At 39.9% G+C, this 25358-nt stretch overlaps 2 protein-coding genes across 10 annotated transcripts; one reads left to right on the forward strand and one right to left on the reverse strand.

Annotated features, from left to right (window-relative positions):
* Positions 1-8821: 8821 nt before the first annotated feature.
* LOC133724999 (putative disease resistance protein RGA3) lies at positions 8822-22713 on the forward strand. Of its 9 annotated transcripts, none has more exons than XM_062151990.1 (11): positions 8822-11950; positions 12346-12473; positions 12570-12716; positions 13180-13599; positions 13738-14370; positions 15148-15341; positions 15433-15632; positions 16935-17190; positions 17420-17666; positions 17776-18432; positions 21980-22713. In XM_062151990.1, exon 1 carries the CDS (start codon positions 8828-8830, stop codon positions 11879-11881), a length of 3054 nt encoding a protein of 1017 aa, XP_062007974.1. In that variant the 5' UTR covers positions 8822-8827; the 3' UTR covers positions 11882-11950; positions 12346-12473; positions 12570-12716; positions 13180-13599; positions 13738-14370; positions 15148-15341; positions 15433-15632; positions 16935-17190; positions 17420-17666; positions 17776-18432; positions 21980-22713. The 9 variants fall into 9 exon arrangements, with proteins under 9 accessions (XP_062007974.1, XP_062007972.1, XP_062007969.1 ...); XM_062151988.1 differs by having other exon boundaries at positions 12349-12716; positions 17776-18077; positions 18209-18432; XM_062151985.1 differs by having other exon boundaries at positions 12349-12716; positions 17776-18077; positions 18225-18432.
* A 243-nt stretch (positions 22714-22956) lies between these two features.
* LOC133738017 (uncharacterized) lies at positions 22957-25095 on the reverse strand. The gene is made up of 2 exons (XM_062165460.1): positions 24712-25095; positions 22957-23374 (listed from the first exon to the last, which is right to left on the reverse strand). Exons 1-2 carry the CDS (start codon positions 24964-24966, stop codon positions 23189-23191), a joined length of 441 nt encoding a protein of 146 aa, XP_062021444.1. The 5' UTR covers positions 24967-25095; the 3' UTR covers positions 22957-23188.
* Between the last annotated feature and the right edge of the window lie 263 nt (positions 25096-25358).

Genomic DNA, 25358 nt, shown 5'->3' on the forward strand with positions numbered 1-25358 from the left:
CATGAGGAGAAAAGCACAAGGGGGAGAGTGCAGAAACAAAAAGAGTCAGAGAGCCCAAACTACAAACGGTGTGAGAAAAACATCTTCATCCAAGTAGAGAGTGAAGAGTGTTTTACTACATGTTGAGAGTGTAGTTGTGGTTAGGTAGAAAAACAAGTGTGAGAGAGAGTTTCCTTCAAGTAGTGTTCTTGAAGTTGTGTATCTCTTGTACCCACATTATCATAGTGGAAGTTCTTGTTGTTGCTACCCCGTGGACGTAGGCATTTTGCTGAACCACGTTATATCTGGTGTTCACTTTCCTTTTACTCGTTTTATTTCTTTGCATATTATCCTTTTGTGGTTGGAGTTGTTATTTCCATTCTATTAATTTTCCCAACAGTGGTATCAGAGCTCTTGGTTCATGAGGTGTTAGAATAGAAGGTTCAAGGAGTACCATGATCCGACTCAACCACTCTAATTGGATTACATGGAAGCCGAGAATGGAGGATATTCTCCATTGCAAAGATTTGCATGAGCCAATCGAAGGAGAGGAGGCCAAGCCGGAAGGAACTTCAGTTCCGACTTGGACGAAGCTGAACCGCAAAGCCATCGGTCATATCCGCGAATGGGTGGATGACAGTGTATTCCACCATGTGTCTAACGAAACCAATGCACATGAATTATGGCTGAAGTTGACGTCCTTGTTCGAGAAGAAGACTGCTGCCAAGAAAACATTTCTAATCAAGGAGCTCGTAAACATGAAGTACAAAGATGGTGTTAGAGTGACCGAGCACCTCAACAACTTTCAAAGTACAATCATTCAATTGGCCACGATGGACATGAAGATTGATGGTGTATTGTCTTGTTGCTATTGGGATCATTGCCGGACAATTGGGAGACCTTTGTTGTAACTGTAAGTAATTCTGCTCCAGATGGTGTATTGTCTATGGATAATGTTAAAAATAACATGTTGAATGAAGAAACTAGAAGAAAAGCTTCAAGCTCGGACAATAGCCAAGTCTTTGTGACGGAGTATAGAGGAAGGAGCAAAAGCAGGGGACCCAAAGGCCATGGAAGGAGTGTGAGCAGATCCAGAACAAGATTCAATGGAAAATGCCATCATTGTGGTATTTTTGGCCACATGAAGAAGAATTGCAACAAGTTGAAGAAGGATCCGAAGGAGGGTCGAGATGGCAATACTCATCAACCGAAGGATGACACGAGAAACACTGCAGCTTCCGTGTCTCATGATGAATGTGAGTTCCTTTGTCTTGAAGGTGAATGCTTACATGTTGATGATTGTTCTGGTGTTGCATGGGTCGTTGATTCCGGAGCCTCTTTCCATGCTACTCCACACTTGGAGTACTTCACTACATACCAAGGCGGTGACTTTGGGACTGTAAAGATGGGCAATGATGGTTACTCCAAGATTTCAGGAATTGGAGATATTTGTTTTGAGACCGATTTGGGCAACAAGCTTATGTTAAAAGATGTTAGACATGTTCCGGGTCTACGTCTCAATTTGATGTCAACCGGTGTGCTTGACCGACAAGGGTTTCATCATCATGGAGGTGATCAAAAGTGGAGGCTTACCAAGGGATCATTGGTGGTTGCTAGAGGGAAAATGTGTTGCACCCTCTATAAGACATATGGCAAAATATGCAAAGGAGAGTTGAATGTTGCAGACGACTCTTCTCCAAGTTTATGGCACAAGCGACTAGGTCATATGAGTGAGAAGGGATTGCAAGTTTTGGCAAAGAAGTCTCTAATTCCCTTTGCCAAAGGTACCTCACTTGACTCTTGTGATTATTGTTTATTTGGTAAACAACATAAAGTTAGTTTCACAAGAACATTTACAAGGAAAGAAAATGTATTAGACCTAGTACACTCAGATGTATGTGGCCCCATGGAAGTTGAATCAGTAGGTCATAATAAATATTTTGTCACTTATATTGATGATGCTTCACGAAAGGTTTGGGTTTATTTGTTGAAAACAAAAGACCAGGTGTTTCAAACCTTTAAGGAATTTCATACCATGGTGGAGAGGGAGACAGGAAGAACCCTCAAATGTATCCATAGTGACAATGGCGGAGAATACACTTCGAACGAGTTCAGAGATTATTGTTCGAAGCATGGCATCAAACACGTGAAGACAATTCCTAGCACCCCACAACATAATGGTGTAGCAGAGAGGATGAACCGCACCATTCTAGAAAAAGTGAGAAGCATGCTGAAGACGGCCAACCTGGCAAAGAAATTTTGGGGCGAAGCAGTGACAACCGCATGTTACCTTATTAACCGAACACCATGTGTACCGTTGGACTTGGAGACTCCCGAAGGCGTATGGACCGGTAGAAGCGCTTCATATTCCCACTTGAGGGTGTTTGGGTGCAAAGCATTTGCACATGTGCCAAAGGAGCAAAGATCAAAGCTGGATGACAAGGCCATGTCGTGTATCTTTCTTGGATATGGCAATGAAGAGATGGGCTACCGGTTGTGGAATCCAAAGACCAAGAAATTGTTCAGAAGCAGAGATGTGGTGTTCCATGAAGGTCAAACCATTGCTGATTTTGACAAAAATGAAGTAGAACATGCAGACCAGCTCACCTACGATTCATCACCGCTTCAAGAAGAACCTAGTGACAAAGCTCAAGATATGGTAAATGAAGATGTTCCTGATATGGCGGAAGCAGAAGCAGCAGAACCTGAAGATAATGATCAGGGGGAGCCTAATCAGGGGGAGCAGCCAGAAAATGCCCAAGTACCAGTTCGAAGATCCAACAGAGAGCCAAAGCCAAATACCAAGTATCATTCTTCACAATATATATTGGTGACTAGTGATGGAGATGATCCATATTCCAGATACATTCTGTTGACCAATGATGGAGAGCCTGAATGCTTTGAGGAGGCAAAGACTCATGCAGACTGTGATAAGTGGATGTTGGCGATGAAGTCTGAAATGGAGTCCTTATTGAAGAATGACACCTATGAATTGGTGGAGCTTCCTAAAAGCAGAAATGCACTCAAAAATAAATGGGTGTTCAAGTTGAAGAGAGACGAGAATGAACAGTTGACAAAGTTCAAGGCTCGCTTGGTAGTGAAAGGTTTTGGGTAGAAGGAAGGAATAGATTTTGATGAGATCTTCTCACCAGTTGTCAAGATGACTTCTATCAGAGTCATTTTGGGCATGGCAGCTAGCATGGATCTTGAGGTGGAGCAGTTAGATGTGAAAACGACATTTCTTCATGGTGACTTGGAAGAAGAAATATACATGGAGCAACCAGAAGGTTTCGAGGTCGAGGGAAAGGAGCACATGGTTTGCAAGTTGAAGAAAAGTCTATACGGGCTTAAGCAAGCGCCAAGGCAATGGTACAAGAAATTTGACTCATTCATGGTGGGTCATGGGTACAAGAGAACTGATGCAGATCCATGTGTGTATCTCCAGCGGTTTACTGGAGGTAACTTCATTATTTTATTTCTCTATGTTGATGATATGTTGATAGTGGGCAAAGATGTTTCTATGATTCGCAAGTTGAAAGCAGATTTATCAAAGTCATTTGATATGAAAGATTTAGGGCCAGCTAAACAGATTTTGGGCATGGAGATTACTCGTGACAGACAGGCGAAGAAATTATGGCTGTCACAGGAGAGGTATGTTGAACGAGTGCTTGAAAGGTTCAACATGAAAGAAGCTAAGTCAGTAAGCTCACCTCTAGGTAATCATTTCAAGTTAAGTAGATTATTATGTCCAACTACACAAGTAGAGAAAGACAAGATGGCAGGTATCCCTTACTCATCAGCTGTTGGTAGTCTTATGTATGCCATGGTATGCACTCGCCCTGATATTGCACATGCAGTTGGTGTTGTTAGTAGATATCTTTCTAATCCTGGCAGAGAGCATTGGGAAGCTGTCAAGTGGATACTCAAATATTTGAGGGGCACCTCAAAGTTGTGTTTATGTTTTGGTGGATCAGAACCAATCTTGGAAGGTTTTACAGATGCAGATTTGGCAGGAGACCTTGATAATCGAAAGTCCACTTATGCATACCTATTTACATTTTCTGGGGGAGCTGTGTCATGGCAGTCCAAGTTACAGAAGTGTGTTGCATTATCCACCACAGAATCAGAGTACTTAGCAGCAAATGAAGCTGGCAAGGAAATGATATGGCTGCAAAGGTTCGTTCAAGAGTTGGGTGTGAAGCAAGGAAATTATGTGGTACATTGTGATAGTCAGAGTGCTATTCACTTGAGCAAAAATTCAATGTATCACCCTCGCACTAAGCACATTGATCATCGGTATCATTGGATCCGAGATGCAGTGTCAAAGAAGTTTTTCCAGTTGAGGAAAATCCACACCAACAAGAACATTTCAGATATGTTGACCAAAGTTGTTCAACAGCAAAAGTTTGAGTTTTGCAAAAGCGCGTCAGGACTGACGCATCCCTCCATCTAAGTCGGGAGGGGGAGATTGATGGGCCAGTCCCTGGGCCAGTCCTTCCTTAATTGGAGGAAGAAGAACGTGGGAGGCAAAGAAAGAAAGCAAGATCAAGAAAGTGGAATACAAAAGGAAAAAGAAAGCATGCGGCAGACAAAAGGGGAAAAGCATGCTGCAGAAGACAGGGAAAGAAAAGTAACAGAAGACAGGGAAAAGAAAAGAAAACCTGCAGCCAGCTTTGGAGAAAGAGCTGGAGAGAGAATGTGAGAGATGGGGATATATATTCCCATATCGGCAGAGAGGTGCATGAGGAGAAAAGCACAAGGGGGAGAGTGCAGAAACAAAAAGAGTCAGAGAGCCCAAACTACAAACGGTGTGAGAAAAACATCTTCATCCAAGTAGAGAGTGAAGAGTGTTTTACTACATGTTGAGAGTGTAGTTGTGGTTAGGTAGAAAAACAAGTGTGAGAGAGAGTTTCCTTCAAGTAGTGTTCTTGAAGTTGTGTATCTCTTGTACCCACATTATCATAGTGGAAGTTCTTGTTGTTGCTACCCCGTGGACGTAGGCATTTTGCTGAACCACGTTATATCTGGTGTTCACTTTCCTTTTACTCGTTTTATTTCTTTGCATATTATCCTTTTGTGGTTGGAGTTGTTATTTCCATTCTATTAATTTTCCCAACACTTTCCCCTTGGTCGCATCAGGTTTCTTAAGCGTCCTCCTCCTGTACATGTCCCTGTCAACTGGCCTCATAGGCTTCAAGACAACCTTTTTCTTGTGAAAGAGAAAAGAATATATATATGCCTTTCCATGATGGTGCACATCGCGAGCAGATAACCAAGGTCTTCCAAGAAGGATATGCGCTGCCTTGTATGGTTGCGAATGTGGCTGCACGTGAAGGTTGAGGCGCTCAACGGTAGAACTTGAGACAGCAGGTGGACTTGAAGCTTGAGTTGTAGGAGGTGCTAGATTGTGTCTAACAACAGAACAAAATGAAGTATCTAAGTCTTCATCTAGATCAGATGGATCATAAGTTCCGTAGTCGTAGGTACTGTCATCCCCACCTTCCGTTTGGTGCTCCATCTCGTCTTTGTCGCCAGTGTTGGTGTCCTGGACTATAGTACGTATCTTCTTCTTTATTTGCCTTCTTAGTTGCGGAAGTTTTCCCACGATCTTCTAACTTTCTTATCCGAGTGTCCATCGATTCAAGTTGCTCAACAATCTTTAGTAACAAAATATCTCGCTGATAGTCAGTCAGACGACCCCTGAAGTTTTTCCCTGATCGTGTAGCCATTGGAGCAAACTGGTTTGTTTACAGACGGCGCCAAAATGATGCAGGACAAGTAGCAAAAGAACTGCAATACTAGGGTTTATTTGCAGCAGTCTCGATTGTTAGAAAGAAAAGGGTTTTAGAATAAGAAACTTAAGAAGAAAAGGGATAAAACTACCAGCATCACACCAGTAGGGTTTCTAGGCATCACACCCAGAGAACTTAGGCATCACACCTAAGGTTAGGTTGCATCACACAAACCTGGAGAGAAGCAACAGCTTTCAATTTTTATTAACTCAAATCTGCCCATAAAAGACTACAAAGGCCTCTATATATAGGGAGGCTAAGATAACTCTAGAATAACTAGGGATATCTTTGAAGAATCCTAAAGAAATAATCCTAATAATTATAAGAATCCTAATAATAAAAACCTAGATATATTTGAACTACTTTCCAAATCTTGACTTAAAATATTCTGCTTGTATTCTTCATCAACATCCCCTTACATAGAATGCTTTGGTTCCGTGAATATGGATTAACCTCTTATTGTTTCGTTGAGTGAATATTACATCAACTTCTTATTCTATGGCTGTGTCCTGTGTGAATATTAGAGTAACTTCAATCAACTACAAAGTTTATAAACTCGTCATTCATCCAAAACACAAACTGTATTGGAGCAGAAAACTTTGACGATTGCATCTAGGTGTCAAATTTGTCATGTTATTAAAGTTGCCTTGCTCAAATTTGTTATGTTATTTAGTTCACGTTTTGTCATGTTGACTACGTACAGTCAAGACAATTGAAGTCTTTTTTGTGATCCAGTTCCTAGTGTAGCGGATTTCATACCCTTAGGAATTTCAGCCTCCAGGATTTCATGATTGCTTGTAATTTTACTTTTAATCCTCAGATGGAACAGTTGCGGACGAAACAGTGGAAGAAGAAGATCAAAGTGACCCATGGAAGAAGTTAAAATACTTTGCGGGGTAAGAATCACTCACTCACTCATCCGTCATATACTTCTTACTATAGTCATCAATCACCGAGTATAAATTGTAAATCTCTTCCAAGGGAGAAAATCCGCTGCTTACCAATTTCCTGGAGCTGTTATGTTAAAAATCTGGGTATACATACACATGCATAGGCTATAGCCTTTGATTGAATCACGATCTCTTGTGAGTTATAATGCTATTTTGTTTTCACGTACGGTATTATGTTCATTGGATGCATATTTCTGTACCAGCTCTGCTTTTTATCTCCGCTATTCACTATGTGCACTGCAGTTGACCCGTAAAGTTCTGGGAATTTTCAGGTCTGTTGCAACAGGCGCTTTAAAATGGCTGAGAGACAACCTCTAGTCTGGTATTAGTCAACTGAAACATTGGCACTAGATATTTTTCTTCCTCACAGGCACCCTTTAGGAACGGTCTTGAACGAGCTTCGTAATCATTTATTCTGACGTCTTACCAAACTGGACAACATGTAGTTAGGTATTATTTTATTTGTTGAACTTGTATCTTAACATTTCACCAAATTAATGATCAACAATCACACGCTGCATGAAATATGAAAGGTTGGTAGGAGTTGTGGTTCTAATTATCGTGAATAAAATCTTTAGTCCAGAATTAGTTGTCTTATTTAATTATGCTATAGGTAACAATATCTTATTGTATTTGGTATGTGTTCGTATTTAGTATGTGGTTGAATTTAGGGAAAATTTTGTAAACAGTACACCAAGTAAAGGTCACTAATAATTTCTATACATAAAATTTCAAACCGAGCATTTTGGTACACGGACTCTCGAGCTCGACCTATTATGTAGACACGACGTCAATGCCGCCGTTAGTTTCAGCCTAATTTGAGGAATAATTTGGTCTCTTCCGATTTTTACTTTGAGCAGCCGGCTTTTCCTTTCTTACTATGGGCACCCGGCTCTGGCGCGCTCTCTCTCTCTCTCTCTCTCTCACACACACACACACACTATGGGCACCCATCTCTCTTCCCCCCTTCCAATCCCGATGATCACCTCTGAATTCCAGCCATTGTCATCAATCCACACCCTTCGATTTTCAAGCTTCTCCGCCGAAACCATCTAATCGATCCCAATCCCCATGTTCAATAACATTTCTTACCAAACCAAAGCAGCACAAGGTAACAAGAGGGTCTCTCACCTCATCAATCTCTCTATTCTCTCCTTCTTCTTCCTCTTATTTTCTCCTCAACTCATTTCTCTCTGTAATTCCAGACCCTCATCAATGGAAACCTCCTTCAGAAGAGATACCAACACAAACCCTCTCCTATCCCCAAACAACCACACCTCCAACAACAACACCAACAGCCACAACAACGGACTCCAAGCTCCCCCAACAACCCCAACCCCCGAAACCCATGATATAGGGTCAGCTCAATCTTCAAGACCCACATCTTGGGATGTCCTTGCCTGATGATTTCAGTCCGGCAGTTGCCAAATTCTTGCTCCTGACGAAAGCTCATCTGTTCAAGCCTACATTTCAGGCGAGTAAAGAAAGTGGGGAAGAAAAGGTTCTGAATTGGGAAGATACCAAGAATCTCCGGCTGAACCCTCTAATCCCAATCCGTTGTTCAATTCCAAATACAACAACAGCTCCGAGTTCTCGCCCGAAACCCGGAGATTTTGTCGCCAAGCATCTTCGATTTCCCGGCGCTGGTGCTCAGCCCCATCACGGCGCTCATACCCGACCCGTTTGACCGAAGAGAAAGCGATCAAAGAAAAAAGGTTTTACTGGACGCCAGGGGAATCGGAGCCCCAACTGTTGCCCTTGTTCCCAAAGACGTCGCCTAGAGCTTCAGTTTCATCTTCCTCTTAATTACAAATGTTAGTCTGCAAATCGGAGAGAGTGAGAGAGAGGAAGATAAGAAACGTTAATTATGAAAGCAAGAGAAATGAACGATTTCATTTTACTGGAATTAAATTTGATAAAGAAAACAAAAAAGTTGAAAGGTAAAGTCCGTGATATAAAGTGAAGTCTGGCCCCTTAGGCCCTCTCATCACGTGGATGTCTGTGGACCTAATCACTAAATAATGGTATGTACAAAGTCAAGTATGGCCGCCCATTAGGCCCATCATCACATGTGGATGTCGGTCGACCTAATCAATATATAATAGTATGTACATCATATATGTATGGACACACTTCTCACTCTTAGCTACTTTGATCGGTCTCCCCTTCTTTCCACTACAAGTTGATCAATTTCTGATGGCTGAAGCCCTTATTTCCGTTGTCCTAGAACAATTGGCTTCAATCACCCGTCAACAGGTACAGCAACAAGTGAAATTGGTAGTTGATGTTAAGAAAGAAGTTGCAAATCTCAGAGACAATTTCCGAGCTATAAAAGCCGTGCTCAAAGATGCAGAGGAGAGGCAAGTGAAGGAGGATTCCGTCAAACTATGGCTGGATAATATAAGGGACGTGTCCAACGAGATGGAGGACGTGTTGGATGATTGGAACACTGAAATTCTGAAGCTACAAATTGAGAAACAAGAGAAAGAAGATGGAAATGCTCTTGATACGACTAAGAAGAAGGTATGTCTATGCATTCCTACTGCTTTCTTTTGTTCTGGCCAAGTTACTCGATTTATTTCTCGTCGCGACATTGCTCAAAAGATTAAAGATCTCAATGAAAGGTTAGCAAAAATTGCTAATATGAGGCAAAATTTTAACTTTCAGTATCCAAAAAGTGGTACTGAACTTATTGAGCGACAAAAGACTACTTCTTTTGTCGATCAAACATTTGGTCGGGTAGATGAAAAAGAATTATTAGTGGACATGTTGTTGAGTGAAAGTAATCCTGAAGGGCAAAGCCCCATTGTCATCCCTATTGTAGGGATGGGTGGAATCGGTAAAACAACCCTTTCTCAACTAGCATATAATGATAAAAGAGTCCAGGAAAATTTCAAAGATAGAATATGGGTTTGTGTCTCAGATCCATTTGATGAGCTCAACATAGCCAAAACCATCCTTGCACGCCTTGGTGGAAATGTCAATTCCATTTCGAGTGACCTAGATGCTTTCTTCGAATGTCTGCAGAAGTCTATTGAGGGGAAAAAGTTTCTCCTCGTCTTAGATGATGTGTGGAACCAAGACTATATGAAGTGGGCAAACTTGAAGCTACATTTACAGAAAGGTGTTGTAGGTAGTAAAATAATTGTCACTACACGAAAAGAAGAAGTAGCCACGATGATGGGAGCACCTGATAACACGATCAATTTGAAGGTGTTGAGTGACGAAAATTGTTGGTCATTGTTCGCTGGAATTGCCTTTACCAATAGAAACCAAGATGAGTGTCAAATTTTGGAACCTATTGGTAGGGAAATTGTAAAGAAGTGCAAAGGGTTGCCTCTTGTTGCCAAGACTTTAGGTGGTCTCATGCGTTGTAAGAAAGCAAAGAAAGAATGGCAAGATGTTTTGAGTAGTGAGATATGGGAGTTAGACACAATGGAGCAACAAGTTTTCCAACCGCTATTACTAAGTTATTATGATTTAACTCCAATGATCCAACGTTGTCTATTATATTGTGTCACTTTCCCAAAAGACCTTTTAATTAAGAAAAAAGTTTTGATTGAGTTGTGGATGTCGCAAGGTTTTCTTGGTTCAGTTGAGAACAAAAAAAAGACAATAATAGACGTTGGAGAATCATATTTTGATAACTTGGTAATGCGATCTTTCTTCCAGAATTTCAAACAAGATAAATTTGGAGATATTAAACAGTGCCAAATGCATAATATTGTGCACGACTTTCTCCAATATTTAACCAAGAATGAATGCTTAATCGTTGAGGTCAAAGGTGGTGAGAAGAGAATAGAATTACCAGCAGACAATAAGCTTGGTCATTTGACCATAACGTTTGCACCCAAGGGACCTTTTCCCGTTTCTTTAGACCATTGCCAACGTCTGCGGACCATTACAACATTTGATTGTAAAATTACAAGTCTCAGCCGAGAGTTGATTTTACAATTAAAATGCGTGAGGACGTTGAATTTGAGTGACAATTTGATCGAAGAAGTTCCGGACGAGGTTGGCGTGTTGGTGCACTTGAGGTATTTGGATTTATCGGATAATTGGAGGCTGAAGAAATTACCTGATAGTTTGTGTAATTTAGTCAATTTGCAAACCTTGCGAGTTGATGAGTGCCATGGCCTTAAAAAGTTACCCGAGGCCATGGGAAAGTTGACCAGCTTGCAGCATCTTCATGCTAAGATTGGTAGGTGGCCACCGCTGAAGTTGCCCAAATCAATTGCGAGGTTGAAAAGTCTACGGACGCTAGATCTGGATGTTATTATTGGAGATGAAGAAGGTGAAGGTGAAGGTGAAGGTGAAGGTAGTAGAGATGAAGAAGGATTCAGATTAAGTGATTTGAGAGACATGGACGAGCTTCAGGGGAAGCTTAGGATTGAATTGGTGGGCAAATTGAAAGATAGTGCTGCGAGTGATGCGGAGAAAGCCAAATTGGTGAACAAGAAACACCTTCTTCATTTGGGACTAGGGTTTCCCTGCGAGAGCGAGAGTGAGGGCAACCAGAGTACCATCGAGGAAGCAGTATTGAATGCCTTACAGCCAAATTCAAATCTTGAATCCTTATGGATCGAAGGTTACGATGGCAGCACCCTGTACCCCAATTGGACCTCCTCTTTAATAAACTTGAAAAGCCTGACCTTCTCTCGGTGCAATGTTTGTAACCATGTGCCTCTTTCGGTTTTGGGCTACTTGGGGTCCCTTGAGACACTCACATTTCAACACATGGAAAAAGTGAAAAAGGTTGGATTTGAGTACTCACTTGATCATCAAGTTATATTGTTCCCCAATCTGAAACAACTCGAGTTCTCTTTCATGGGTGAGTGGGAAGAATGCGATGATGATGAGAATGATGCTACTTCATCGTCACCAACTTGTTTCATGCCACGCCTTTCTACTTTATCCATCGAGTACTGCTTTAAGCTGAAGACACTGCCAGACTTCCTTCCAAGGAAGACACCGCTGCTTCAGAATTTGATCATCAACGGTTGTTTCATTCTCTCCGAAAGTTGCAAAGACAGGCAAGGCCCGGAATGGTCCAAGATTTCTCACATCCCAAACATCGCAATTGATGGCAAAATTGTACAAAAAGATGGAGTTTGGATCATACAAGAGGAAGAAAGTGATGAAGAAATTGATTCAAATTGATCGAACAAGATTTCTCACATCCAAATTGATGAAGAAATTGATCAACAACGCCATCCATCCAATTCCTTGGTACGTAATTAGTCCACCAATCATTTTTTTTTTTATGTTAATTTCCAGTTTTCAAAATGATATACTGCACGCATAACTTGATATCCTCTGCATCTTGATTATTGAGTGTCTCTTTTGACTGAATGAAAATGAAAATGACAATAGGAGATAAAGTTTACAACTCAATATGTGGATCTGAAAAGGCTTCCGCTTTAGTTTTACAAAACCAGACAATTTTCTGTTTCTTCATCAACCAAGCAATAGAAAAAATAGCTGAGTAAGTTATCATCACTTTAGTGTATCAAGTCACCATATGAAATTTAGTAACATGGATTGAATTTGCAAAAAGGCTAATCTTCTTATTGGAGACTATTATGAATGACTAATACATTTGCTTGCTAATCTTCTTATGTCAGCAGCTGAAGATTTTTGCTGCATTGAAACAGTGGAACGGCAGAAATAATCCAAATTTCTCATTTGCGTTCAAGATTTTAACGACATGCTGACCTCTGCACATTGAAGACTTTGTGTAACTCCTGAAGTGGTATAGTTGACATTTGTTCTATCCTCCTCTTATGTCCAAAAAATTGTGGAGGAGAAGGATGGCAATCATTTCTGACTACTTTTGGAACTGATACAGTTCTTATGGAGGACACTGGTGAAGAATTTGTTCATCTTGGGAGGAACAGACCTTGAGTGACGTTGCAAGAACAAAGGCACAGAATCACAGAATGGCCCAAGATTTCTCACATTTTAAACATACAGTGTTCTCTAACTAGCTGAACAGGTATGTGCTTAAATGAGTTTGATTCACTTAGTTCTATAGAATGGCTAGGTCTGATAATATACCGTATGTTACAAATATGGGGACATTTGACAACATATTGAACTTTTTTGTTTCTTTGTTAGCCAGACAAAACCTTGTCTGATGCAACTTATATGTTCAAATCATTTTCAGAAAATATTTGCAAATTATACAAACTACTGTACTTGTGTTTACTTTTTCTCGTACATGAATATCCCCTGGGGTCAAATCTAATTAAGAAAACATTTGTGCCACCAATTTCCTGCAGCTATTCAGATTCTGTCTTATACAAGTCTGGAAGCTTAAAATTCAAACCAGCTCTTAGATGCATAGTGTTCTATTTTCATGTATAGAACATTCTGTTCTTGAAATTAAATCTATATTCTTTTATATATCTTCTTCTAAATGATGTTGCTGACCTAAGAAGTTTATGGAATGTATCCAGGAATGTTGAAAATGGTTGATAAATTACCAAGGCCATGGGGAAGCTGTTTAACTTACAGTATCATATATAATTATAAGCTGGAAGTCTTCAAAAGCTTTGTGAGGTTAACAATATCCAAGAAAGGGTGTGACAGATAAGGTTGATCCTGAGAAAGCAAGATTGGTAAATGAGAAGAAACTTGATTTGGAACCAAGTTTGTGGTACTCAACAAGAGAAGATCAACTGAACCCCTTGCACTGAAATCCAAGCATGAGTAACTACAGTTGCACCGCACACACTGTGCAATAGACGACAGATGTCTTCAAATAATTTCAGAAGGCTTAGGGATGACGAGTGTGGTTTATGTGAATTTGTGCCTCTTTTGGGAACTTGGTGTCCCTTGAATCACTGCAGTTATGTTTTGACATGAAAACGAAAGAGGTATATAAGAGTTGAGTTTCAAGATACAATTATCATGAACTTTAATCTTTAATTCGGAGTCCATGAGAGTGTCTTATTTAATTCAGGCCATAGGTAACAATATCTTATTGTATTTGGTATGTGTTCATATTATTGCAGTACTCCAGAAGGATTAACGATAAATTGTCAAGAGCAAGTAAGGTTTTTCGTGGGGTGTGCATTTAGAGATGTGAGTAAACAGACCTGAATCATCATCTATTAGCTGCCTAGCTTGTCGAAGAGGAAGGTCGGGGAGCCCAATAAGGAGGAAAATGTTACTCTTAGACCTGCAGTCAGAGATGAAGAGAAATTTTTTGGTGTCGGTGCTCATATTTATGCATCCACTCCTTTAGTGATCCCTTCATTTGTGTGATGGACTTGCAAATGCTGCCAGGCATGCTTGCAGCACAGCATGTATCTACATATAGAGCTCAGGGCTGCTAGTCCAGGTGCTGAATCAGCAATGAGAGCACTTGATCTTGCTGACATGCCCAATTTCCACCAACTGTAGCCACAGAAAGCTTGGCTGGCACTCTGGGACATATATAGAAAGTTGATATTTCTTAAATGTGAGGTTTCAGATGTTTCTCTCATTTCTCATACATTTGTGTTTGGTTGGAGGTGAAACCAATTCTGTCTCAAAGTTTTCTCACATCCCAAATGTCAAAATTGATCGCAAAACTGTACAAAAAGATGGAGTTTGGATTTGATCACCCATCCCCCCCCCCCCCCCCCCCCCTTGGGTTTTCTTAGGTATGTACCAATCATTTTCTTTCTTCTTTTATCTGTTAATTTCCAGTTATCAAAATTGATCTACTGCATGCAGAATTTGATTATTAAGACTCTCTTTTGACTATCCAAAGATGAAGATGATCTAACTCCAGCTTGAGATAAAACCAGAGCAGTCCCTTGTCCATGCCAACCAAGGCAACTGCGTTGGGTCTCTGGCTTTAGGAAGGCCTAAATGAAAAAGAAAATGACAAAACTTGAAGAAGCTTACTGCTTTAGTTTTACAATAGTAAAGATTCACCAATTTAGTCCATAATGTAAATTTGGCCTCGCTCTTCTCTAAATTAAATTTAGTAAACAATGTATTTTAGTTTAACAAAACCTGACATTTCTCATCTTTGCTGCTCTTGTAGTCTCAGCCTCTACTTTCAAATGCTAATTAATATTTATTTATGTTTGTTTTTCTGTTTTCTTTATTCAAAACTCAAAAGATTGATAGATCTTAAATTGATGCTCTCACCCAATCTATATCTCCTAGTCTCAGTTTCTACTCATTACTAAGTTAGGAAGGCACCTTCAAAATTTAGCCTTAGAACTCATTTTGCATTGGGTAAGGCCAATGGACAAACAAACTGTATATCAAGGCCAGGACTAAACTTGATAGCTGAGTAAGTTATCATCACTTAGTGTATGAAATTTAGTTACATGGATTGAATTGCAAAAAGGCTAATCTTCTCACTACACTCCATGGATTTAATTATGAATGACTAATACATTTGCTTGCTAAACTTCTTATATCAGGTGCAGAAGATATTGATTGCAATGAAACAGTGGAACGGCAGAAATGATCTGAAAGTCTCATTTGAGTTCACGTTCAAGACTTTTGTGTCATGCTGACTTTTGTGTAGTATGGCAGATTGAAGACTTTGTGCAACTCCGTTTAATGTGTCGGGGAATTTCATATTCTCAGATATCATCATTCCTCTCTTTAAAAGGTAAATTAGTTTGTTTGAACATGTCATTTTGCAGTTGAACTGAATCTTTTTTTTTTCTTAGATTTGGTATCTAATTTTCTTATCTCAGCAGCTCAAGATCTCCATGGAATATTTGAAAGGTGGAAGCATGGAATCTCATCGGATGTGACCCCTTTGCTGTAGGCCAAATTGAAGTCTCTTCTTTCTTTTCACTCAGTTCATTATGTTGAGGATTTGACATCCTTAATTAAGAAACATCGATTCAATTCATCAATCACTTCTACCGTTCGTAATACTCCAGCTTCTGAAGAGGTATACTTAACATTTATTCTGCCCTCCTCTGTCTCTCTCTCTCTATATATATATATATATATATATATATATATATATATATATATATATATATATATATATATATATATACAGTAATACAGATCCTATCCAGAGCGGAGCTCCGCTTTGAAATTAACGTGTGAAGTTCGAGTTTTCAGTCACTTTTCGGTCGCATATCCACATCTCGACCGTTCAGTTTTTAGGTACTACTGTATAGATCATCTCTGCAAATTTTCAGCCTAATTGATAATCGTTAGGGTATCTAACTCGCTTAAACCAATGGACGGACTGAATCTGTAAACCTGAACCGTACTAGCTTTAAAGCAATTATCAATGCCTTAACGATCATCAATTTGGCTGAAAATTTGCAGAGATGATCTATACACTAGTACCTAAAACCTGAACGGTTGAGATGTGGATATGAGACCGAAAAGTGACCAAAAACTCGAACTTCACACGTTAATTTTAAAGCGGAGCTCCGCTCTGGATAAAATATATATATATATATATATAGAGGCCCGATCACAGGCGGACGTCCGCACTGTCGCTAAAGTGCGGACGTCGACGCAGCATCAGCTTCCAGGCGGGGCGCGGCTTGCAGGAGGGAGGCCGGAGGCATCCCGGGCCGTTTTGGGCAGAGATCGAGGTTGCACGTTCTGGGCAGCGGCCGGACCTGCAACTGCAAGCTTATGGGCAACGCCGCAACCTCGTCGCCGGCGACTCCACCCGATTGCATACCGGCTTCTCAGACCCGTAGCCCCCCTCCGGCAAGCCCCGCCGTGCCGTCGAAGCTTGATTGAGGCCGGAGGAGCGACGTCCGCACTTTTTCTGGGTTTGCGGACGTCCGCTCTCGAACGGCTCTATATATATATATATTGCGCTAAGTACTTAATGGTATTCTGTCTACAACAAGTGGTCTGAGTAGTTGCTATGTGCTTCAATGAGTTTGCTTCACTTAATTTTATATAACGGCTAGGTCCACTTAGCTAAATTTCCTACTCACTATTACATTTAGGGGGAATGTGAAAGCATACTGAATTTCTGTTTTTCCATACATAGTAGAGAAGACTCAGAAGAGCAAATGATCTCAAAGATATACTCAATAAACTCTATATCAAGGCTAGGAAAAAACTTGATAGCTAAGTTATCATCACGTTAGTGTATCAAGTAACCCTATGAAATTTGGTTACATGGATTGAATTTGCAAAAAGGATATTCTTTTCACTACACTCCAATCTATTATGAATGGCTAATACATTTGCTTGCTAATCTTCTTATCAGCGGTTGAAGATTTTCGCCTCATTGAAATAGTGGAACAGCAGAAATGATCCAAAAGTCTCATTTGATTTCACGTTCAAGATTTTTGTGTCATGCTGAACTTTGTGTACTATGGCATATTGAAGACTTTGTGAAACTCTGTTTAATGTAGTGGGGATATTCATATTATCATCCAGTCATATCATTCTCCATGATATCATCATTCCTCTTCTTCATCGATACTGCCATTTTTCATAATAATGCTCCAACTCCTGAAAAGGTACATTTGACATCTGTTCCATCCTCCTCTTGAAGTTATATATGCTTAATACTTGCAGTAATATTCTGTTTTCGATGAGTGGTCTGAGTAGTTGCTATCTCCTTGAATGAGTTTGCTTCACTTAATTTTATTTACGGGCCTAGGTCTGCTAAGCTATATTTCCTACTACTATTACATTTAGGGCAATTGTGAAAGCATACTGAATTTCTGTTTTGGTATACATATTAAGGACAACTGAAAAGAGGAGATGTTCCTCGAAGAAATGCTGAATGCCTACTACCAGATCCAAATCTGGAATGCTTGTATGTTGGAAACTACAATGCCACCAAATTAATGCCCCATTGTCTCTGAATAATTCGAAAAGACTTGAGTTCTCATGTTGGGGGTATATATAAAGTCTTGCCTCTTTTTGTTTTGGGAACATGGTGTAGTCCTTTGACTTGGTGCAATATTTGAAGATGTTTGTTGTGAAACAGGTGGGATTTGAGTTACTGATAATGGAATAATCATCATCATCATCTTCATCCCACCTCATCTTTTTTTTTTTTTTTCAAATTTGAAACAATTTAGCTTTTCATCTTGTAGGAGTGGAAAGAGTGGGAAGGAATGGCAGCTGGGTCTGGGTGGAGTGGAGAGGTTGATTCTCAAATTAAAGACACCTCTGCAAAATTTGAGGATTATATCTTGCCCAATTCCTAGGCAAAGGTGCGGAAAAAGAGGAAACAAGAAGTGGCTCAACATCTCTCACATCCCAAACATCCAAATTGATAATGAGTTTGTACAAAGAGACAGAGTTTGGAATACTTTGGATCCTACAAGAAGCTGGTGAAACACTGAAACTTGCCCTTAATTGCTTCATCATCAACTCATACATCTTGTTCTTTCTGGTGATTAATTTATATAAATTATTTTCAAAATTTATTGATTTATTTCCATTTCTTTATTTTTTATTTTTATTCAGTAGTACTTGCTACATACATGTCTGAATAGTTGCGCCTCGTATTTTATACTTCTTTAGATTCTGTTCATGTTAGGTTTCTTTATGTCCGAAATGTTGTGGAAGAGATCATTTCTGACTAGTTTTGGAAGTGCCACAATTCTTATGGAAGACTTTGGTGAAGAATTTGTTCATCTTGAGAGGAACAGATCTCCAGTGAAGTGGCAAGAACAGAGGCATGGAATCACAGAATGGCCCCAGATTTCTCACATTCTGAACATCGTGTTCTCTAGCTAGCTGAACAGGTATGTGCTTAAATGAGTTTGATTAACTTAGTTCTATAGAATGGCTAGGTCTGATAATATACCTGTACGTTACATATATAGGGACATTTGAAACATATTGAAGTTTTCTGTTTCTTTGTTAGCCAGACAAAACCTTGTCTGATGCAACTTATATGTTCAAATCATTTTCAGAAAATATTTGTACATTATACAAACTATTGTACTTGTGTTTAAATTTTCTGGTACATGAATTGTCACGCCCCTGATTTTTCACACAATTAAAAATCGATATATAACCCCATAATTATATATGCGTGAACGTTCAGCCATCAATACCAAATACCTGGAAAACTTTTTCCCTTTATACAATATACATATTGATGCCCTGAACCCACTATGTCAATATTGACCCGCCCACAGAGTCATATATTACATAAGCTTACGAATTAAATTGTCAACAACAAGGTATAACGTAAAAGCTCCTCAGAGTTTACTACAAAGCGGAAGTCATAACAATGGCAAAGCCAATCAAATTTGCTTCCTACCAGTTCTGCTGCCAACAAGCTACCTCAGCTTCAGCCACGATTACCCTGACCTGCAGGATTAACCCCTACACCGTTTGAATAGTGCACCGGGTTGTCACACAACAAACCCGGTAAGCTTTTGCAAGCCCGTATGAGTAACTCGAAAACAACTCACACCAAATCACAGGATAAAAGCCCGCACAACTCACGCCAAACACGAGGAAAACCTTTCGACTCGAGAATAGTAAAAACATACCATGCTTCCCAAAACAATACTCTTTTCCAAAAAGGAAATCACAAAAGTCACACAGTGGCAAAATCATATAAATCGTTAACCTAACAATTCAAATATGATAAATCGATCCAACCTGGATAAAACACATCAAAACGGTCCAACCTGGACAAACACATACGGACATCAATCATACCTATTGTTAACCTAACAAATAGCATATGATTCATTTAGTCCAACCTGGACAAAACACATTAAATCGGTCCAACCTGGACAAAACACACCAAATCAGTCCAACCTAGACAAAACACGTCAAATCAGTCCAACCTGGACAAAACACGTCAAATCAGTCCAACCTGGACAAAACACAAACCAACCATATCTATCGTTAGCCTAACAAATAGAGTATGATTCTTAGTCCAACCTGGACAAAATACATCAACTCGGTCCAACCTGGACAAAATACGTACCCAGGAGTCGTAAGTAACCTACTTAGATCCATGAAGTACCATAGCAAACAGACTAGAGCTCTAACTGAATATATCGTAACCTGTCACCTCGGCCAAGGTTCAACCTTACGATATACACTGCCTGAGGATGCAACCTGCAACCCCGGATCCTTAGGCCAACCTGACCCTCAGATCAAAACATTAAACGAGTCACACTGGACCCCAAACGTCAAAACAAATCAAACAGAGACATCACAACCTGTGACTCTCACATCCTCAGACCACCGGTCGTCGGATCAAAACACTAAATCAAATCAAAAGGAGAGATCACAACCTGTGACTCTCACATCCTCAGACCACCGGTCGTCGGATCAAAACATTAAATCAAATCAAAAGGAGAAATCACAACCTGTGACTCTCACATCCTCAGACCACCGGTCGTCGGATCAAAACGTTAAATCAACCAAAAGGAGAAATCACAACCTGTGACTCTCAAATTCTCAAACACTTTTGAAAACAATAGAAATACCATTTCCCACCATTTGTTTTCCGAAAAGCCACGACCCAAAACAATAAAACGCATCAATTCATGCATATTGTTTTCATCAATCCACAACCCACCAAAACATGAATACATATGTATATATATATATCCCATAATATATATATACACACACATAGCCATCCACTCAGAAATGTCACTAATATCATCTATAGTTCATTTCAAAAGCAAAACAAAATCAACCAATTAAATCCGTTCGAAATTGAACCTTGTGAGATTACTCACCTCGAAACTCCCGCTGCGTCTTCAATACAGAACAAAGCAGCCACACCACCAAACAACTGTCCAAGAATACTTCCCAAGTACCTAATCACATACGGTTTCAACTTAGTAATGATTCACAAACGATTTAAGTTCGAAACCCCTGTTTTGAACTAAAATCCTCAAAGTGGCGCCAATCGAGGCGAAACCACATCCGAGACCTCCCAAAGTCTCCGGAATACATCCACGATCGATACGTCCCAACCACAAGTCGATCGGACGCTCGGATCCTCACGGATCGAATAAATCAACCGGTATGAAACCGTAAAAATCATAACAATTCCATATGAACTCCAAAATTTGCGTATTATATATCGAAACGTTCGTATCAACGAGTAGAACATATATAATACCAGAAATAGCTCCCTACATGGCCGGAACACCGCCGGAACTCCGCCACAGGCGGTGGCGCACCTCCGCCGGCCAAAACTCATTATTTCACAAAACTCCCAACATGAAAAAGTTTCATCTAAGCATGCTTGTGAATCTTCAAGAACAGCTCGAAGTCAGAAAACAAGCATAAGGGATCGAAAACTACCTCACAAGCCGTGAACAGTAATCCAAGCTGAGTTGAACCGATTTCCACGTAAATCGATCCAAACAAACACCATAGATCGACCAAGGAGCCTCCTCTGAACTCAACCAAAGAATCATGAAGCCACGAAGTCGCCGGAGTTGCATTTTCCGACCGGGTCCGACAAACACCAACTGCGCCGCCTTCTATCGCCATCACCGCCTCGAATCGCCGCTAGAGGACACCATAGGGAGGAGCGGACGGCAACGACGAACCGATCTGGAAAGTTTCGTCGCCGGAGCTCGCCGGAAAAGCCGGGTCGGGTCGACCGGGTCCGGGTCGGGTCAGTCGAAATTCTCAGATAGTGAAGGTATCGACCGAGAGAGAAAAGAGAGGTTTCCGGAAAAGGAAACAAATGAAAATAGTAAGTTTCCCACTTTGGAAACTTCTATTTATACCAAAATGGAAATTCATTCCAATGGCCATAACTTTCTCATACGAGCTCCGATTCTCACGTTCCACATGTCCACGAACTCGTATCGACGCGCTCTACAACTTTTGTGAAGGAAGTTTTCAGAGAATCTCAACGTATCAAAAGTCAACCTTAGCAAACCCCCTAAAGTCATACTTTTCGAATAATTATTCGTCCGAAACACTTCCGCTCCATCCACAAGCCAAGAAACCGTCCAATAACCACAATTTAAATTCCGGAAAATCCTCGGAAAATAAATACGAATTTCCGGGGCATCACATGAATATCCCATAGGGTCAACTCTAGTTAAGAAAACATTTGTACCACCAATTTCCTGGAGCTATTCAGATTCTGTCTTATGCAAGACTGGAGGCTTACAATTCAAACCGGCTCTTAGATGCACAGTGTTCTGTTTTCATGTATAGAGTATTCTGTTCTTCAAATTTAATCTATATTCTTTTATATATTTTCTTTTCACTGATGTACCAGACCTAAGAAGTTTATGGAATCATTGGAGCAATCACTGATATATTCTTTTATATATTAAATGCCAGTACTCCAGAAGGATTAATGATTAATGGTGAAGAGCAAGCAAGGTTTTTCTAGGGGTGCATTCAGAGATGTGAATAGACAGACCCAAATCATTAGCTATTAGCTGCCTTGTCAAAAGGAAGGTCAGGGTGCCCAACAGGGAGGAAAATGTACTCTTGGACCTCCTGTAACAGATGGAGTGAACTTTTCATGCTCATAGTTATGCCACACCATGCGTGCTTGCAGCACAAGATGTATCTACGGGGTGCTAGGTGCTTGGAATGAGTCCTTTGCATATAAAGCTCAAGGCTGCTGGTCCATGTGCAGAGTCAGCAATGAGAGCACTTGCTCATGCTGACATGACCAACCAACAGTACCCACAGAAAGCTTGTCTGGCAGAAGAGGACATATATAGAAGTTTGAGATTTCTCAAATGTGAGGTGGGAGATCATGCTGTCATTTCTCATACATTTGGGCTTATCATCAACTTATCATCAGTACCTCAAGTAATGATCCTATGGTAATACTAGTTTAAGGGCTTGAAATGCAGTTTCTGATTGTCAAATCCAAATGTGACTGATGGACTTCGATTAATAAGACTTTTGAGACACAAAACGAATTCTCGCAGGAGTGCGAAAATGGTTTCTTAGTCAGAGGAAGTTCTGCCTGTCTAATTTGATGTATATGTTCCAATCAGTTTTAGCAATATTCTCACATTATACAGATATATATTATATTATATATTTTATGTTCTCTACTCTCAGTTACATGGATACCTTCGGCTGAACTCTTAAGAAACTCTAGCACAACCAATTTCGTCGAGCTATTTAGATTATGTTTTATAAAAGTTTGGAAGCTTATAATTGAGTCACACTTGTACGGAAATCTGTTTTCATGTCCAGGGTATAAATTGCTTCACATACAAAATTGGTGGATGAGAAACTCCTAGTTCATTTGGGAATAACCAATAAAATCTTTTGTAGCAGACAAAATGAGGATGAAACCCAAAATAATAATGAAAGTCAGACGAATGAGAAACAATACATTCTCTAGTCACCTCGTGCATCTTAAAGCACATCTCAGTTATTCTACAACCATTGGCAAAATGGCAACTCTTTCACAGAACTCTGTTTGCTTATACATTCTCTTCAATCGAGTAAACTTTAAAAGGATCACTTCTTTGTTATATACAAAGAGAAGATGAAGAAATCTTTTGGACCACGTACATAGCTTCATTCATTTGCACGACTTTGCTTGATCAGAAGTAAAGTAGCTATAATGACAGGAGTAAATATCATGATAAGGGCCAGTATGATGTTGGGTCTGGTTATCTCAGGAAAAACTATGCTGCCATACTTTATTCCAGCTCCACCCACAATAGAACCAGCTAGCACCTTCCCCAGATATTCCAAATCGTTCTGTTTACACCAAAGAAATCATTTGTAATATTATCAGATCATGGGAATATTTGAAGAACCATTGCATTATGAAATATCAGAAGATAGATTGCCTTTTTAATTATATGGACTCAGTTATTGTGGACATGACTCATATCAGTTGATATCCTGAATGCCTAAATCAGTACATTTGAAATCATAAATCAACTAAAGAAGTCAACAGCTTATTACTACTATGATAAGCAAGTCAAGCTGGTCATATCTGTCTGATCATTTATTGTACAGATGAGGAGAAATATTGACAAGGATGGAGTGGAAAACTTTCAGAAGATCTGTAAGGCTACAAGCTAGAACATAACTGCTTCTTGTTACAGAACAAAAAAAGGGGGAGATCTTCAGATGAAAACTAGACTGTTAAAAGGGGACAAACAATTCATATCCATAATGCACACAACCATCATGCATTTTAACCGAGTATACATTTGTAGCAGACACAGACCTCTAATACAGAAACTGAAGCTACATTTTATTTTATATTTTTCTTTTCTGAGTGAGCGAACTATCAAAGAAAACTTTAACCAAATTTAAATCTTTGCAAAACCCATATCACTGAACATGGAGAGTACATATTTGATACTCAAACCATGATTTCGCAAAGTCTAAACCCATATGAGATACAGAGGAAAAGGTTATTCTTTTATTGAATGATGCCGAAGAAACTTCATATTTACCATTGTGACTGACTCATACACATTCTCAGCCCGGATTTGGGTGTTTCTGTTTGAGCTGTATAAGAAGAAAATTTTATATACGGATTCGAATCCCTCCTCACCCACAACCGGTCAGAAAGGGAAGGATGGTCCTGAATAGTTGCATTCGAAAGGTTTCCTCTTTCTCGGTAAATGTTATCCAGAATGGACAGGCTTGTATTGCTAGTATAAGTGACTAGGCAAACAACAGCATCTCCCTGTGTTTCTAGTGATTTGGTGCATCTTATCTACAGTGATCACTAATCAGTTTCATACAGATGAAGAAACTATTAATCGACAACATAGCTGCCCACTAATCAGGCTTGATTAACCTTAAAAACAAACTCTCTTTGACCAAAATTACCCTGCAGATCCTAGATTCTAGAATGACTGCAATGTCTTCCAAACTTTTTGTGACTCTCTCAATCATGAATTCTATACGACTCTTGTGCACAACTCTGATATTGACTGTGTTGCCACTAATCCATGCATACCATATTGAATTCCTTATCCAAACTATTCCGACGGACATATAAAATCTAATCCAATCAAGCGAAGCATAGCAATGCAAGAGGGAGAAAAGCAAAAAGCCCAGAAAGAGAAAGTAACCTGAGAGTTGAAACCGGTGGTGTTGTTAACGATGCTTGAATTCTCTTCTTTTTCTTCTTCTTGTTGTCTGCGAGGGTCAAGAGCTAGGATGGGGAAAGACCCTTTGGCCCTCGTGGAAGAGAAGTAAAATGGGATGTGGATGGCAACTGTTCTGGAGCCCATGAAGTTGTCTGCAGGCCCGGAAGAGGAGGAGTGCCTGTACCGGAGGAGGAGCTCGGGGGCTCCAGAAGCTGCTGCTGCAGTTGCCGCCACCATATTCTATCCTGTTTGACTGTAACTTCCTGTCATGGCGTCCAAGTATTCTGGGAGAATTGCCTTCATCTTTTAAATTCTCAGAGGCGGACAATGTAGGGATTAAGTCCTACTCTCAAACTCGAAGGTGAAGGGTCCGCCCCACTCAGAGAGCCCATGACCGTCCCCCTATTATATTTATTAAAAGACAAAAAAAATACAAGAAAGAAAGAAAATAACAAATTTATTTAAGGAAAACTGAATTGGGAGAGAGAATTGAATCGTACTTTCATTGATAATAGGGGCCTCTTTATATAGAGGATTACAAACATAGAGATAGAGTTGTACATGGAAACATAATCGTACATTGATTGGATATCTCCTAAGATTCTCCGAGAATATCTCTAATATAAACC

The sequence above is a fragment of the Rosa rugosa genome, chromosome 1, assembly GCF_958449725.1.
Source record: "Rosa rugosa chromosome 1, drRosRugo1.1, whole genome shotgun sequence".
Taxonomy (NCBI): Eukaryota; Viridiplantae; Streptophyta; class Magnoliopsida; order Rosales; family Rosaceae; genus Rosa; species Rosa rugosa.

What these genes read in the sequence shown, in the direction of transcription:
- LOC133738017 (XM_062165460.1), bottom strand. Translation starts at nt 24,966, where the DNA reads ATGGTGGCGGCAACTGCAGCAGCAGCTTCTGGAGCCCCCGAGCTCCTC. An exon ending in CCACCGGTTTCAACTCTCAG is followed by an intron (nt 23,375 to 24,711) that starts GTTACTTTCTCT and finishes TGGTGTAAACAG; the next exon opens with AACGATTTGGAATATCTGGG.
- LOC133724999 (XM_062151987.1), top strand. Translation starts at nt 8,828, where the DNA reads ATGTACATCATATATGTATGGACACACTTCTCACTCTTAGCTACTTTG.